This window comes from Dromiciops gliroides, chromosome 2 (assembly GCF_019393635.1).
Source record: "Dromiciops gliroides isolate mDroGli1 chromosome 2, mDroGli1.pri, whole genome shotgun sequence".
NCBI classification, from domain to species: domain Eukaryota; kingdom Metazoa; phylum Chordata; class Mammalia; order Microbiotheria; family Microbiotheriidae; genus Dromiciops; species Dromiciops gliroides.
In genome coordinates, this window is record NC_057862.1 from 425,054,059 (window position 1) to 425,066,956 (window position 12,898).

The 12,898-nt window shown below is 42.6% G+C and overlaps 1 protein-coding gene across 5 annotated transcripts in view; it reads right to left on the reverse strand.

The window, feature by feature from the left end:
* NEK6 (NIMA related kinase 6) overlaps window positions 1-12,898 on the reverse strand; it is a 137,944-nt gene that overhangs the window by 33,732 nt on the left and 91,314 nt on the right. For 4 of the 5 annotated variants that reach the window (XM_043983842.1, XM_043983838.1, XM_043983839.1 and 1 more), the window contains 2 exons: window positions 7,523-7,631; window positions 6,353-6,460 (listed from right to left, as the gene is read on the reverse strand). In XM_043983842.1, the coding sequence (XP_043839777.1) occupies window positions 6,353-6,460; window positions 7,523-7,631 (217 nt within the window). The remainder of the gene's footprint in view (window positions 1-6,352; window positions 6,461-7,522; window positions 7,632-12,898) is intronic. The other variant, XM_043983841.1, reaches the window with a different exon arrangement.

Below are 12,898 nucleotides of genomic sequence, written 5' to 3' on the forward strand. Positions count from 1 at the left end.
TTTATATAGCACTTTATGTTTACATTTTTGCACAATGGTTCTGGTTCTGCTCACTTAACTATACATTAGTTCATGTAAGTCTTTCCAGGCCTTTCTGAAATTGTCTGAAAAGTATATTTTTAACATTTTATGTTGTAAGGTCCTTTCCACAGCGAATATTCTATCTAGGTCCCTGATTTCAAGATCTCATTTTATCATCACAAAAATCCTATGAGGTTGTGACAGTATAATTATCCTCATTTTATAGATGACTAAATAGGGTCAAGGACTAGAAAGTAGCCCGCACCTAAGATTACATGGGTAGTTAAATAATAGTCACACCCAGGTGCTCTGATTCTCAATCCAGTGTTCCTTCCACGATAACCTCTGTTGCTCTTACCTCAGGAGGCAACCTATTCCATTATTAGAACACACAAATTCCATTTACCTCCTATTCAGCTATTAGAAGGGACTCAAGAGAGTACAAGGCAGAACCCCTCATTTTGCAAAGGTTGAAACTGTTCTTCACCTTGTTGATGTTTTCAGCCTAAACTTTACAGAATCTCAGAGTTGGATAAGAGATCACCTGGCTTTGCATCAGAGGTCGCATAAGCCAACCTACCACTTCTGTCATAGCCTCTACAAACATCTGTCCAGTTGCTTGAATACCTCTAATAGTAACTAGGTCCCAAGGCAGCCCATCCCATTGTCAGACAACCCTAATTACCAGAATCATATGATTTAGAGGACAAAAGGGCCTTAAAGATCATCTAATCCAAACCTTTCATTTTACAAAAGAGGAAACTGAGACCAAGGGAGTTCAGGTGATTTGCCCAATGTCACATAGTTAGAAAGTAGCAAGAGCTAACTAAACCCAAGACATCTCGTTCCCTGTCCAACTCTATTTCCACTCTCCCCTGCTGCCTCCGATGGTTGCCCTCCTTCACAGTGAACTAAAATTACCTCCCCTGTGACTTTCTCACCCTCTTCTTAGTTTTGCCCTCTGGGGCCAAGTAGAACAAACCTAATCTCTCTTCTTTATGACAACCTTTCATATACTTGAAACCCAGGGACGATGTTCTCCCCCTCAGTCTTCTCTTCTTCATGATACCTTTCCTCCAGGGGTCTCAGTGCTTCTGTTGCTCTTCTTGAGCAGGTGGTGAGTCCCCACTCCTCCCCTTGACAGGGCTCTCTGTCCATCAGGTATTGGCGTAAGTAGGTCCCGCCTCCCCTCGTCCCAGACGCGGATTGCCTTGCAGCAGCCGGCTGCTCTTGCTCCAAGCAAGACACACGCTTGGATCTTGTGAGCTGTGTACGGGCAAATCCTTCATTTCTCTTTCATTACCCCGGCGTGTTCTGTCACTTATTTTTTCCTGTATGCAATCCTGCCTGACAAATATGATCTGCTGCCTGGTAATTCGTCTGACGCTTATTCTGTTCCTTGCTCTAATTATGGCTCCGGTCCCTGACACGAAGGCAGTCGCGCTGCCACCGCCGGGTAGTACACCTGTCACACTGGCTGTAGTACTGCCTAATGCCCTTTTATGCCAGGCTGATGGGAGCAAACACAAAATCTAAGGGAGTCAGGGGTGGGGGGGGGGAGAGAAATAGATGAATACATTTGCATAAGTCCCATTTTCGATTCATGGGTCAATAGCTTTAGAGATCAGAGTTCAACTGAGTTGCTATGGCAATGACACTACAGACACTACTATGACACATAGTAGGTCCACATTAAAATGAGGGCATGTATATTTAAATAGATGCAAAACTGTCCCCCCAGTCCCATCAATGCTAGAAACAGAATCAAAGAATCAAAACTGGTTAAAGCTGGGATCAACCTTAGAACATAGAATACTGGAAGACAGAATACAGAACACAGACAAATCACTTCACCTAAGACTCAATTTCTTTGTCTATAAAAGGAAAGGATTGGACTAAATCTCTGGGGTCCCTTCCAGTTCCAGACAGCAATGGAAAGGTTAGCACAGAAAGGCAACCTTAGAGCCAGGTTAATACAAATCCCTCATTTTACAGGTGAGGAAATGAGGCTGAGATAAGTAAAGCAATTTACTTGAGGTCATGCAACAAGTTAATGCCAAGGGCAGAGATTAGAACTCAGGTCTGCTTGACAAGATTGAATGGCAACTAATTCAATGACTTTAGTTTACTAAAGTTGGGAATTGAAGAATTGGCTCATTATTTTGGTAAGTTTCATTGTAATGAGCAGAGAGTTTCTTTTTTTTCCCCTTCCATCCTTCAGCTAGAGATTTAGTAATAAAAATATGAACTGACATTTGGGATTTAAAAATGCTGACCCCGTTTGATCCTTAAAATCTCAAGAAGCAGATTTCATGTATTGTTATCTCTGCTCCCCATAGTAGTAAACTGAGGCTTGGGGACTTGCCCCAAGGCAAGGCTGGAACTTGGGCCCTTCAGCTCCAAATTCAAAACCTCCTTTATTTCATCATCCCTTGACTACTTTGCTCTTGTTTAAAATAGTTTTGATCTGCATTTGGAAGAGGGACAGAGGCTCTCCTGATAACTACATAGTAATCTTCAATTAGTCCAAGGATAAGGGTCGTACACTCAGACATAGTCCATTTCTAAGTTCCAATTTATTCTTATTACTATAATAAGTGCAGCAGCCAAACGAGATGAAATCATATCATTGGAGAAGATCATGTTTCTGCCCGTTCCTAATGATGTGATCTTAACTGGCTCTGATGGGTGTGTGTGTGTGTGTGTGTGTGTGTGTGTGTGTGTGTGTGTGTGCAGAGCAGAGAAAAGCCTCAAATCTGACAATATTGAACTAGGGATCTTTTAACTGTTGAGGAGAAACGGTTAGTTTCTTTCACTCTCTCCCCATTTTTCTCTTTTGCCCACACCTCTCCTACTCCTGATGTGATCACAGGGTTCAAATCAAAGTTCCTCCTGCCTTGTGTGTTTGTGTGTGTATGTATGTTGATGATATATTTTTAAAAAATATTAAATATTAAAAAATTAAATATTAAAAAAATTTTAAAGCATTTTGGCTAATGTTTTATAAGTAGAGTTGCATGCTTCAGTGGAATAAAGAGAAAAGGAATTGTGTAGTTGCTGTACTAAAAAGGTCTCTGGCCTGGGTTTGAGTGCTAGCACTACCACTGACTCATTTTTTGAGGCCAAGCAACTAACAACTCTTAGGGCCTGGCTTCTACATCTGTAAAATAAGGGAGTAAGACCAGATGATTTATTGATCAAAAGCATTTATTACGTGCCTATTATATGCCAATGCACATTAGGCATCAGAGATACAAATATAAAAGTGAGGCACTCTCTACCCTCTAGGGGTTTAAATTCTATTGAGGAAATACATGATCACAGATAAGTAAATAGAAGGTGTACCAAAAGTTTTAAGTGTACAGTTTTAAGCTTGAATAACTTAATAGAGTTTGGGGACACTGTACAGGATATATAAGAAATAAATACACAATAATTGGAAAGAGGGGGGAGGAATATGAATAATTAAGGGAAGGGCTCAGGTGGAACTTGAGCTGAGTTTTGAAAGGAGTCAGGGGTTCCTAGAGGCACAAATGAGAAAGGAACATGTTCGAGGAATGGAGAAAGATGGGACATATAGGAAGAATAGCAATGTAGCTAGTTTGGCTAGAATGTGGAGTGTGTAAAGTGGAAAGTCTAGTAAGTTAGGCTGGGGCCAGAATGTGAGAGGTTTTAAATACTAGGGGAGTTTGTGTTTTATCTGAAAGATAATAGGGAGCCATTGAAGCTTCTTGAACATAAAGCAGACATCTCAGACCTGCATTTTAAGAATATCAATTTGGCAACTATGTGGGATGGATTGAGGTGAATATAGGAAGAAGACCAATTAGGAGGCTACTGCAATAGTCCAGAAGAAAGACAATAAATGCCTTTACAGGTGGCTCTAACATTCTGTTCTAAAGTCCTCTGAAATTCTACATTATGTTCCAATATTCAGAGAATCAGATGATTTAGAATCTAGTTTTACAAATAAGGAAACTGAGGCCCAGAGTGGTTAGGCAACTTACCCAAGAGTAGCAAATAGTAGAACCAGGAATAGGATTTGTTTCTGTTTTTGTTTTGTTTTGTTTTTTTGTGGGGCAATGAGGGTTAAATGACTTGCCCAGGGTCACACCTATAGTAAGTGTCAAGTGTCTGAGGCCGCATTTGAACTCAGGTCCTCCTGAATCCAGGGCTGGTGCTTTATCCACTGCGCCACTTAGCTGCCCCCAGGAATAGGATATGAACTGAGATCCTGATACCAAATCAAAACCTTACACACTATATTTTAAGATCCTTTCCATTTCTAATATGATATTCTCTAAGGTCCCTTCCAGCTCTAACATTCTGTATTCCAATGTTCCTTCCAACTGTCAAACTTTATGTTCTAATATCTCTTAAGATTCTTTGAGCCTCTATATAAATATCAGAAAAGCAGAGAGAGTTTGACTTACACTTAGATTTCACCATGAATATAAAAGGAAGAAGAAGGGATAAATTGGGTGAAACAAACATCTCCAGAGGCCCCCAAAACTGGAATAGCCCTGTATCACTTGAACCATAATAGTCAAGGCTAGTATCATTTCTGAATGAGATAATAACCAATGCAACAGTGATTGAGAGCAAAGCCAACTTCCTAGTATTCAAACCTTCTGAATCAGAGGGCTATGACATAGTTGGTTTTTTTTAAAATCACTTTAAACAGCTACCACTGTTTGATCACCAGAATTAATAAATTTCACCAAATCATATGCTATCCGCTACAAGTCTCAGAGCCATCTGGAGCTATATGAATAATGCACACTAACAGTTTACATGAAGAAATCATATTTTTCAGAGAGCTCCTTCGCGTGAACCAAAAGACGCTCCCATATTATCATTCTGTTTACACTCAATGTGTGTCACTTGCACAAAGGTGTCGGAACATGAGAGACAGACCAGCTTGTAAGTTTGGGGTGAGAGAGAAATGAATTGGGCCCAAAACCATTTTTAAGAGGTTGGGGAGAGAAAAAGGAAGGGAAGAACTTTGCTGTAATTCACGATTCTCCTTTCTTTTCCCCAGTTACATTTTGGTGAAAATTTTCATATAAGTAACAGTGATAATGACACTGCCTTGTATTTCCGGTCCCAGGTTGGCTATAATGGACCAGTCACTTCCCCTCTCTGGGCCTTAAGTTTTCTCATCTGTAATATGGGAGTATTGGAACAGATCATATCCAAGGTCCATTCCAGTTCTAACTGCCTATGTTCTGTGTTTCATAATAATTTGTTTTCCAAGGTTCTTCTTGCTGTTTTGTGATTCTATGGGCTTAAGAGGCCCCATTGGAGCAAGCTTCAAGCAAATTTGACTTTTAATATAACCTAAAGAAAGGCCAAGCTCTTGAAGCAGTTGCTGGAGAATTATAGAGAAGGATTTTAAATAAGTAGCAGGAGAGAGAACAGAGTCTCTGGCTTACTTTAGCAAAGATGTCTTCATATTGGGTCCCATCAGGAACCTGTTGTATTTGGAATTTAAGTGACAAAACCTTGCTGAGGTCTAAGATTCCAATGCAATTCCAACCAAAGTTGCATACAAATTGTTCAATCATTTCAGTTGTGTCTGACTCTCTGTGACCCCATTTGGGGTTTTCTTGGCAAAGATACTGAAATGGTTTGCATTTCCTTCTCCAGATCATTTTACAGATGAGAAACTGAGGCAAACAGGGTTAAGTGACTTGCTCAGGATCACACAGCTTAGTAAGCGTCTGAAGCCAAATTTGAATTCAGGTCTTCCTGATTCTAGACCCAACACTCTATCCACTGTACTACCCAGCTGCCCTCAACTGAATTCCTATAAGTCAATTTCTATTTTATATTAAAAATACACTAATCCTATCTTAAAACATCTGTTGATTCTGAGAAAACACACTATGAAGTAAAGAAATATTTGCAAGGATCTGTAATTCCAAAAGAAAAACCTTGCAAATGAGCCACTTCTGAAAGGCATAATTTTGTTATCCCGAATGACCCACGTCCTTGGAAAACACAATGATGGGGTACTGTACTGAAGTGAATCTTTTCCTAAAGTAAAGGAGACTTTAAGAAGGTTATAATCACTTCCTAATTCTTCTGCTTTATGTATTCAAAATGTATATATTTATTTATGTGTATGGATATATATATATATATCCACACATAGAGGGGAGGAAAGAGAGGGATGGAGGGAGGGAAAGTGAGAGAGAAAGGAAGAGGGAGGAGAGAGAGTTTCTTAAAGAAAAGCTTACTAGTAGTAGCTTTTAAATAAAAGAAAATACAGCGGCAATACTTCCTAATTTGAAATCTCACTGAGGCCTCTGGGAGGGTAGGGATTTACCTAAGGAATGTGCTGCCGTGGTCTGGGAACTGAAGAAGCGGCCCAGTCCAAGGTCTCCCAGCTTCACTATGCCTGTGGCCGTTATAAACACGTTGGCGGGTTTTATGTCTGGGAGGAAAAGAAGGCTAGAAGTCAAACTCAAGAGGCATCACATAGTCTTAAGACTCAAATTTCACAAAAACATACACACACACACACACACACACACACACACACACACACACACCCCACACTCTAAACAGATCGCAGAACACCCATGGCAAAAGAAGGCAGTGCGGTATAGCAGGAAGCTGTGGCCAGAGATGCAGAAGACCTGAGTTCCAGTTCTGCCACTAACTTGCTACATGACCCAGGACTAGTCACTTTACTTTGCAAAGCTTCTGTTTCCTCATTTGTAGACAGACTATATGGTATAAGGTTCTATGTAGCACTGGCCCTGGAGTCAGGGAAACATAGGTTCAAATCCCATGTTTGAGACCTACAGCCTATATGATCTTAATCTCCCTGGTCTCAGTTTCCTCATTTGTAAAGTGGAGGGGTGGCACTAAATGGACTCTGAGGAGCCTTCTAGAGACCTAGGCCTATCACCTTATGTGTTCTAACCCTTTAGGTTCTCAGGTCTCTTCTAGCTCTAACAGTCTAGAGTCCATGGAACCTCTCAAATTCTAAGGCCTTTTCCATGATTCTAAAGAAGCCAGAAAGGGTAGCAAATGGTGGGAAATGTCTAGCACATTAGTGTAGGCTGCAGAGGCACCAAGAAACTCCCCCCAACTTGTCCATTACCACATCACCCTTAATACAAGGAAGTAGATGGTGCAGAGTGCACTGCATCCCCCCCAAGCTCCAGTCTTCCACTTCTGACACTCCACTAATGGCAGGTTTGACACTCGACTTAATATCAGTGTCTGGAATACAAAGCAGCTCATCTTCATAATGCTCCCCTCACTCTGGGCTGACTCCTTTAACAAGGAGGCAAAAAAAGAAAAAGAAAAAAAAGAAAGAAAAAAAAAAGAAAGAAAAAACCACCAGGAGAAATCCATCTCGCCAGTGCCGCCGTCTCTCCAAACATGCGTTGGCTGCACATCAGCATAATTGTTTTTGAATGTAGCCACTTACTAATTGGAACATTATATTATTATTCAGTGAAAAGAGAGAGCGGATTAATGTTACCTCTGTGCATCACCCTGCGGGAGTGCATGTGCTCCACGGCGCTGCACAACTGCACAAAGTACTTCCAGACCGTCCTCTCGGGGATTAACCGTTTCTGCTTTTTAAAAAACTGTGGAAGAAAAAGCAACACCCAGAGAAGAGGACAGAGGGGAAGGGGGGAAAAGGAGAGAGAAGGAGGAGGAGGAGGAGGAGGGAAGAAGGACAAAGAAAGATAGGAAGAAAGAGGGAGGAAAAGAAAGGGAGGGAAGGAGAAAAAGGAAGAGAGCATGAAGGGGAGAAGGAGAAGGGAGGCAGGAAAGATGGAGAAGAGATGAGGATAAGCAAGAGAAAAGAAAGTAAGAAAGGGAAAAATGAGAGATGAGAAAGGCATAGAAGGGGAGATGAGAAAGGGAAAAGAAAGGGTGGAAAGAAGAGACATGGAAAGGGTAGAGAGAGGGTGAAAAAGAAGGTGGACAGAAGAGCAGAAGGTAGGAAAGAGAAGCAGAAGGCATTGAGAGAGGAAAGAGAGGGGGAGGGTGGGGAGACAGAGAAGAGAAGAAGGAAGAGAAAATGAGAGACATACACAATTAGGAAAAAATACCAACAGTTCTACCCTCCCCCAAATCCATCAGGTCCAGTGGGAAGAGCACTGAATTTGGAGGCAGAAGACCTGGGTTAGAGGCCCAGTTCTGCCACTTAGGATCAGTGTGACTTTTGGTGATGCACAGAATCTTAACCTCTCTTAGCTCCAGCTCCCTCATCTGTAAAATGGATAATATTTTCATACTCTTTGACATCATATGATGTCAAAGCTTGATGGGAGCTCTGAGGTGAGCTGGTCCAGACTCCTCATTTCATGGATGAGGAAATAGAGGCCCAGAGAAGTAGCGCCACAATGCGACATGGCAAGGCGGGGTAGTGGCAGGGCTGTGACTCAAGCTCAGATTTTGTTTTTTATTATATGAGAACATATCAGATACTGTAAAGCAGCGTGTGAATGCTATAATTTGGGTTTGGGGTTTGTTTTAACTAGTTAGGTTAAATCACCTGCTAATAACTCCTCTCCTAGCCCTACCAACTGTACAGCAGAGCCAGATCTGCCCAGCCATTACCATTCTGCTCCTTCTGAGTGAATGTAAGCTTCCTACAATCCACTAATTAACTACCATTAAGAAAAACACACTTAAATAGGTTTGACATTCTTGAATGGACACCAATTATAATTAGCATTAATCTCCTTAATTACCTTGTGAAACAGATTTAATGCCTCAAAACAACAAATGTTGAGGATATCTTCCCTTAAGTAATAAAAGGAGTTTGGGGCAAAAGAGAAAAAAAGTGTATAGATAGATGGGTGGATGGATAGATGGATGGATGGATGGATGGATGGATGGATGGATGGATGGATGGATGGATGGATGGATGGATGGATGGATGGATGGATGGATGAAAGACAGAGACAGACAGATGGATAGGTTTTCTGATAATATTAGTGTCTATGTGACAGTCGGTTAACAAATTCAAGATTCTCTAATGCTTCACCCCTATCAAATACTTTTCCCCAAAGGAATTGGAGACTAAGAAGCATCATGGTACAATGGAAAGAACACTGCTTAGAAATCAGGGGACCTGGGTTCAAGTCTTGGTTTTGCCCATTATAAGCTGTGTGACCTTTGGTAAGTAAGTCCTCCTCCCTGGATCAGTTTCCTCATCCGTAAAATGAGGTTTCAGACTATGTGATCCCCAAAGTCCCTTCCAGCTCTCCTAGTCAACGTTCTAAGATCTCTTCTTGTTGTAATTTGCTATGACTCTAAGTACGTCCTAAATTATAAGGCACCAGCAAGTATATGGAATTTCAACAGCTCAGGGACTAGGAATAAGCAAAACAGAACTTACAACCCTGCCTGGCAAAGGACAGTCGGACACCCTGGAATGCAGGGTTGGCCTTCTCTGATAGGAATGGCTGCCAGGGAAGTGCTTGGGAGCGGTAAGATGATATGTGGCATTCTCAGGCACCAGCCAGCCCTGGCAGGAAGCTGCTTATAATCCTCAAACTGTAAACTGGGACCCTATTGGCAGAAGTTCATCAAGGAACAGTGTACGCAGGAACTGGGCAGCTATTGCTCATGCAGCGTCAACAGTGGCTCCAATCTCTTCTTTTTCCAATGCTGTATGGATGCCAACTGCCTGCCTCTGGCCTGAGTTTCATGAACAGTGTCACTGCCAGGCTTGTTATCTGATTCAATAGATGCTCAGACCAATTGCAGCTGCTGAAATCTTCTCCCTCCTTCGAGGTCTAGCTTGAGGGTCACCTTCTCCAAGAATACTTCCCTTCCATTTGGAAATTATCTCTCTCCTCCTCCTGTCCCTCCTTAATGCTTTTTCTGGAATGTTCCAAGTATTCTACACTTAACGCTCCAATGTACAGGACTGCTCAGTCTAGACTACTCCAGGATCCCACCCCTCCAATGACTTACAAAAGGGCTCTTAACCTGGGGTTCATGAACTTGCTTTTTTTAAAAAACAATTTTTACAACTCTATCTCAATATAATTTCCTTTGCATCTTATATATTTTATTTTAGTCATTTAAAAACATTACTCTGAGAAGAAGTCTCTAGGCTTCACCAGACTACCAAAGGGGTCCATGATGCAAAAAAGGTTAAGAATCTTTGCTGTGGAACCTGGTTTCATAGGTTTCTGGGGCTGAAAAAAATCCACCAGCAGCCAACCTTTTAGCTATGAATCTTTGTACTGCTTTAGACAGTAGACACCAGACCTGTGGCCTGGCTTACACATGATGTGTTTCTGGCCTACGCTCCACTGGCAGAACTTTCAAGAGCTCAGGGTCCCCTCCACAAGACAGCAACGGGAGAGGCCTTGAGTGGAGGTGGCCCTTATCCTACAGTCTTTTATTCCAATCATAGCTTTGTGTCCTAGTGGAACAGAAATGAAAGACAATGGGTAAACAGCCCTGGGGGATACACCAATAGCAGCAAGACTTCAGAGGGCAGAGCACAACCATAAGAAGATGAGGATGGTGAGGCAAATGGAGGCCAGGATGATGTCTGATGTGAATTTGCTAAAGTGAAAGATCACTGACAGAAGTGAGACTGTCTTGCCTGGAAAAACAAAGACTCAGGATGGAGACATGATGCCTGCCTTCTGTTCTTTGGAGGAAGAGGAGGCATGGGACAGTGGAAGGAACACTGGTTCTGGAGTGGAAGAACATGGGTTAAATATTAGGAGACCCCTCCCCTGTTTTACAGAGCTGAGTCCCGGCAAGCAAGCTGTGCCTTGAGCTTAGCAGGAAACAATCCTTTGCGATCACTCTCTGGATGATCTCATCCTCTGGTAAAATCACACAATTCACCAGGTGCTCTCTGATCAAAGACAAGCACTGGACACACTCAGAAAGTCCTGTAATGAATCAAACTTATCAGGGCTACACCTCATTGGGCAGCCACTAGTATAAGTAGTGAGATCTACCTACTGCTTTGGGTCCCCCCAACTAGGAGCAGGGATCCTGCACATGTGTCTATAGCTTCTCCTTGCTTGCAAGCCTTTTTCCTCACTTGGAAAATAAAGCTTCTCTCTAACTCCTGAGTCACCTGTCTCTGGCCTGCTCTGTTTGGCTCCAGCCATTCACAGGTTAGAGGCCAATTCTTTCGGGTTGAAAGGGTCAAATCTTGCGCCTCATGGTTCCTACCTATGTGGCTTTGAGTGAGTCATCTAACCTTCTTGGGCCCCACTCTCCTCAGCTATAAAATGGCGGGCGGGGGGGGGGGGTTGGCCAAGATGTCCTTGGAGGTCCCTCCCAGCTCTAACTCTATGATCCTGTGATCTTAGGGCTGTCCTCTGAGCAGGTGACTGGACTCGTTCTGCTTGACTTCAAAGGACAGAACTTGGAATGTCGATGGAAGCTACTGAGGCAGATTTGAGCTTGATGTGGTGACTGTTGTCATTGTTGTTCAGTCATTTCTGATTCCTCAAGACACTGGAGTGGTTGGCCATGTCCTTATCCAGCTCACTTTATAGATGAGGAGACTGAAGCAAACAGAGGTTAAGTGACTTGCCCAGGATCATACAGCTAGTAAGTGTCTGAGGCCAGATTTGAACTCGGGTCTCCCTGACTCCAAACCTGGCGCTCTACCCACCTAGCTGCCCTTGATATAGAAGAAAACCTATCAATGAGAACTTTTGCAGAAGAACTTTTGCTGGCTCAGCAAGTGGACTGGCTTAGCGGAGGCTGGATGACCACTTGTAGAGGGGATGTCCTGCTTCAAGGAAGGAGGCTAGACAAGAGGATCACTAAGCTCCTCCAGCTCTGACATGTGAGATTGGGACTCCCAGTACAGTGGTCTTTCCACTACACCAAGCAGCAGGGTCTACAAAATACCAAACTATCCCCAAATAGACCAACAGAAAGTAGAATGTTGTATCCACTATAAGATGCAGTTATTTTGTCAACAGGTTTTGTTTCATTGTCTTTGCTGGTGGTGGTATTGTTACAAGGAAGGGCTCAATGTGGGACAGGGGTGCACGAGGAAATAATTGTGGTATTTGTTTTGTTTTTTATTAGTATTGTATTTTTCCATTTAAATGTAAAGGCAATTTTAAACATTTGTTTTTTATAAACTTTGAGTTAAAAAATTTCTCCCTTCCTCCCATTTTCATAAAGGGTACCAATGAAACCTAGAAGAATAATAGAAGTAATGACAAAAATAGGCAGGGGGAAACTCCTCTAACACCTAGAAAGACCATTTCCTTTCTCCTAGCTACTGTGAATAATGGATTTTTCAACTAAGAAAGGTCATAGAACTCACCTAATTCAACCCCCTCATTTTACAGGTGAGGAAACTAAGGCACAGAAAAGGGAAGTGATTTGCCCAAGGTCACACTGATAAGTCACAGAAGTAGAATTCAAACCCAGGTCTTCTGACTCCAAACCCAGTGATTTCTACTCCACCACAGCCCATCTGGATGCACCACACAACAGTGGGAATCCTGGGCCCTTGGCAGCAAATCTGACAGGAGTGCAACAGCTCTGAGCCCCCAAGTGGAGACACAGATACAGGCAGACTGCAAGGGGAGGTGGAGTGTTATTTATGCCATAATATTGGTTTAATTCTCATTAAAGTATTTAAGAAAGGAGATCCTAGACTGCAAGTGGTAATTTTCTAAATGTCATGTCCAATAAGCCTTGCCTGACATTTACCAGGAAGCCACAAACTCTCCAGTGGATTCCCGCACCCGCCGCATAGCTCTGGCGCTGCCTTTACAGTCGCTCATAAATAATGGAGGCACAGGCCGTACACCACCTCCCCCCACAGCCTTGGCCCGGTGGAGCTGCCTGGTTTTATCGGCCCGCACCTTCTGAACAAAGATATGCATGTTTC